The 3,446-nt window shown below is 35.5% G+C and overlaps 1 protein-coding gene across 1 annotated transcript in view; it reads right to left on the bottom strand.

Moving 5' to 3' along the window:
- The window catches only part of LOC102674722 (coiled-coil domain-containing protein CG32809), a 96,974-nt gene that overhangs the window by 7,726 nt on the left and 85,802 nt on the right, over window positions 1–3,446 (bottom strand). The window contains 4 exon segments of the mRNA XM_031515288.1: window positions 1,843–1,942; window positions 2,071–2,253; window positions 2,462–2,569; window positions 2,647–2,757. Coding sequence (XP_031371148.1) covers window positions 1,843–1,942; window positions 2,071–2,253; window positions 2,462–2,569; window positions 2,647–2,757 — 502 coding nt within the window.

Here is a 3,446-nt window from a genome sequence, read left to right as displayed (position 1 = left end):
TTTTTTTTTTTTTTTTTTTTTTTTTTTTTTTTTTTTTTTTTTTTTTTCGTTTTCCTTAATTCACAACTAACACTGAGAATGATCTGACAAAACACGGTCGCCGGCACACTCGCGATCATCCGAATGCAAAAGGGTTGAGAAAGGGTATACAAAGTGAGAGAGTACACGCGGACAGTGTGACTCTCTCTTTGCTCGACGACCGAAACCCGTTTTGTCACATCATACGCTGCTAAATTTATAAAAAATATCTATACTATCGGGACACAGCAAACACTGAAAATATTGGTTGTGGGGGTTGATTAGGGTGGAAGGGTCTATGTCACATAAAGACAAAAAAGTTTGGAGGAAGATTCGCGCGCGCGACACCGATTCTCGTTAAGGATGGGTGACAAAGAGACGCGCGTATCCGGCGTTACTGCCCCAATTCTTTTACCTCTAAGGCACGTAAGGCTCGAGAGCCACTAGTAGGGACCGTATGAGACTATTTTCGTGCAACTTCGTGCTTCGTTCTTGAAACGAGACGTAACAGCTCGTTTCGTATCCGAAAGGAAAGGTTTACATTAGATTTCATGTGTCAGAAACGCTTTCGAGAATCCAAGAGTCGAGGAAGAGAAAACACACGAAGAATGTAACATGGTCTTGAACTTGAAGTCACAGAGAAAGGCACTGCAGGCATTGTCGTCGAGAATAAACGGTTGTCGAAAATAAAATCATTTCGAGACACTGAAATTTGTTTTTACCGACGGAGTGAATCAAGCAAGTGTAATTCGTTGCACGCAACGTTAGGTGCCGTTCGAATCCGTGAGAGATATCACGAATGCACGCATGGATACACGTATGTATGTATGTATACAGTACGCATACAAGAATAGACGAGAGTGTACCAATACAAAGAAATACGATATGTAATATATACATATAGTTATGTATACAGATATATAAAAATATATAGACAAAATTCTATGTCACTCGTTGCATGCGCTGTTTAGCATAATAGGATACGGGGGGTAAGCGGTAGTCGGATTTAACGTACGTCACTGCAAAATACCACATCGTTTTACTCGATTAGGCCAAAAGATAGATCTACAAAGCATGGACTGGTGTTTCTGACGCGTTTCTACTTTATGAAACGAGACGACTAAATTTCCAAGGGTTGGGCCACACTTTTGTTTCCCGATTATCACGCGATGTACATTTTTTTCGAAGATGCTTATGTCAATCGTTTCTCTTTCTTTAAACAAGCGTGTGACGAAGAAAGGAAATACGTACATCGATTTTGCAAAGATTTTTCCACACAATCGCGCAAAAAGATAAGAAACGCGAGATTGCATTTATGCTCCGTGCCTCTTGTACATCAACGATACGAAAACTTTCGTCAAGATTAAATCAAACGCTTCTCTTTCTTTTTATTCCTTCTCGGAAGGGGGCAGAAGGTTTTCAAAGCGCGACAAACTGGTGGACGAGGATCGTGGTAGGTTTCAGGAAACTTGTCATGCATCGGGCAGTACCATTGGAACGGAAACAGCCGAGAAAAAAGTTGAACGAGGATCCAGGTTGGGCCTTGAATATCAGGAATATGGATAAATAAATAGATTAATAGATAGATGAGAGAAAGAGACAGAGAGAAAGAGAAAGGAAAAACAGAGAGAAAAGACTCAATAGTTAGAAATATAGAAAGATAGATAGAAAAATAGATGGAAAGATAAATAGATACATAGATAGATAGATAGATATATAGAGAGATAGATTAGATAGACAGATAGATAGATAGATAGAAACTGAAAGAGAAAAAGAAATAAAAGTCAGCGAGCGAGCGAGCGAGCGGGGTAAATGAAGCATTACCTTGGAATGTTGAGCAGAGGTTGGTGTTATTGGTGGCGTCTCTTCGGCGTCTATGCTCGCTGCTGCGTTTGGTAATCGCTGCTCTTGCACCGACGCCAAACTACCGAACACACGAATGAATATTTTACTTTTAAACAAACGTGAGTTCGAACATTTTTAAACCCTTTCACGATAAATTCGTTCTCCATCCAGAATAGAATCTGGTAATGAAGAGGAAGTGTTACGTACCGTTTGAGCGTCACGAGGGTACTTGTGAGCTTTTTGCAACGTTTCAACGCCGATTCCAATCGTTCTGGTTCTTCCTTGAGGAACTTTTCCGCTCGCACAACCATCTCCATTTCCGAACTCAACAGACCTTTCATACCCTCTTGTAAACTTGGGAATCGCACCTTTAGATCCGCTACCGTTTTGCTGAAATAGAGGATGTATATAATAATTTATAGATTTATAATTTGAGATTGTATTTACTTTGTATTGATTGTATATAACCAATAATTTGAGATTGTATTTTTCTATAGAATAATATAGTTTTTTTAGTTATATATATTTTTTAGTATATATAGTTATATATTTTTTAGTTTATAGTTTTTAAGTTAGTTTTTCTTCTTCTTTCTCTTACCTAGATTTGCTCATTATCAAGGCCATATTCTCCACATCCGACATGTTCACTCTTGTCTTTCTATTTATGACATTGCCACGTAGTTCCTCCACCGTGTTTTCCAGCTCGCTGAAATCATAGAAAGATAGATGTTAGTATATGTTAAGTATATATCTAGTAGAAACGAGAAACAATGAAACACCTACGTTAGATCTTTTACCAGCCTTAACATCTCTTGCCTGTAGAGGTCCTCCTCGCGGCTTAGTCGAATCTTCTCCGCGTCCCAGGCCGCGTCGCCGCACGACAGCAACATTGTTCTACAATAAACCAATATAAATTAGAATAGATAATTACAAACAATTCTATATATTGATTTTCACGCTGCGCTATTCAACCATAATTTGATTCTAACACACGATTAATCAGCAATTGCTTTGTTTGCCAATATAGATGAAAATTTAAAATACATATATACAGCAAGTACAGTACATAATTTAGCTCTAAAACTCTAATGCGTAACTAACTAATTGTTCTATTGTTAATTGAAAATTTTAAGTATATTTATATAATATTTGATGAGATATTCAATATTTCAATTACTTTTTAAATCTTAAATTTTCTATTTGATTTAAAATAAAATTTTAGCAAGTAAAATACTTTAATCTTGTTTAAGAGTTTAAACTTAAGAGTTTCAAGGCATTGAAAGAAATTAGGAACAAGTTGTAAATAATAAAAAATACTTTTGTACATAGAAAAACCATCCAATCAATTATACCACTATATTTTCATTACAGTATTACAAAAAGAGACTAAGAAATCTATAAATATATTGAATTGGAATCATTATTTCCATCAATAATATTAAAATAAGTTAAAATAAATTAAATAATTCAAAATACAAATATTTTCATTATCAAAATTATACCCATATCTTGAAATTAATATCCATTATTTAAAATAATATTTTAGCATCAATTTAATATTATTTGTGACGCAGCGAGAGAAT

This window comes from Apis dorsata, unplaced genomic scaffold (assembly GCF_000469605.1).
Source record: "Apis dorsata unplaced genomic scaffold, Apis dorsata 1.3 scaffold_60, whole genome shotgun sequence".
Lineage (NCBI taxonomy): Eukaryota > Metazoa > Arthropoda > Insecta > Hymenoptera > Apidae > Apis > Apis dorsata.
The sequence above is the reverse complement of the archived record's forward strand: the minus strand, read 5'-3'. Positions and strand labels throughout refer to the sequence as shown.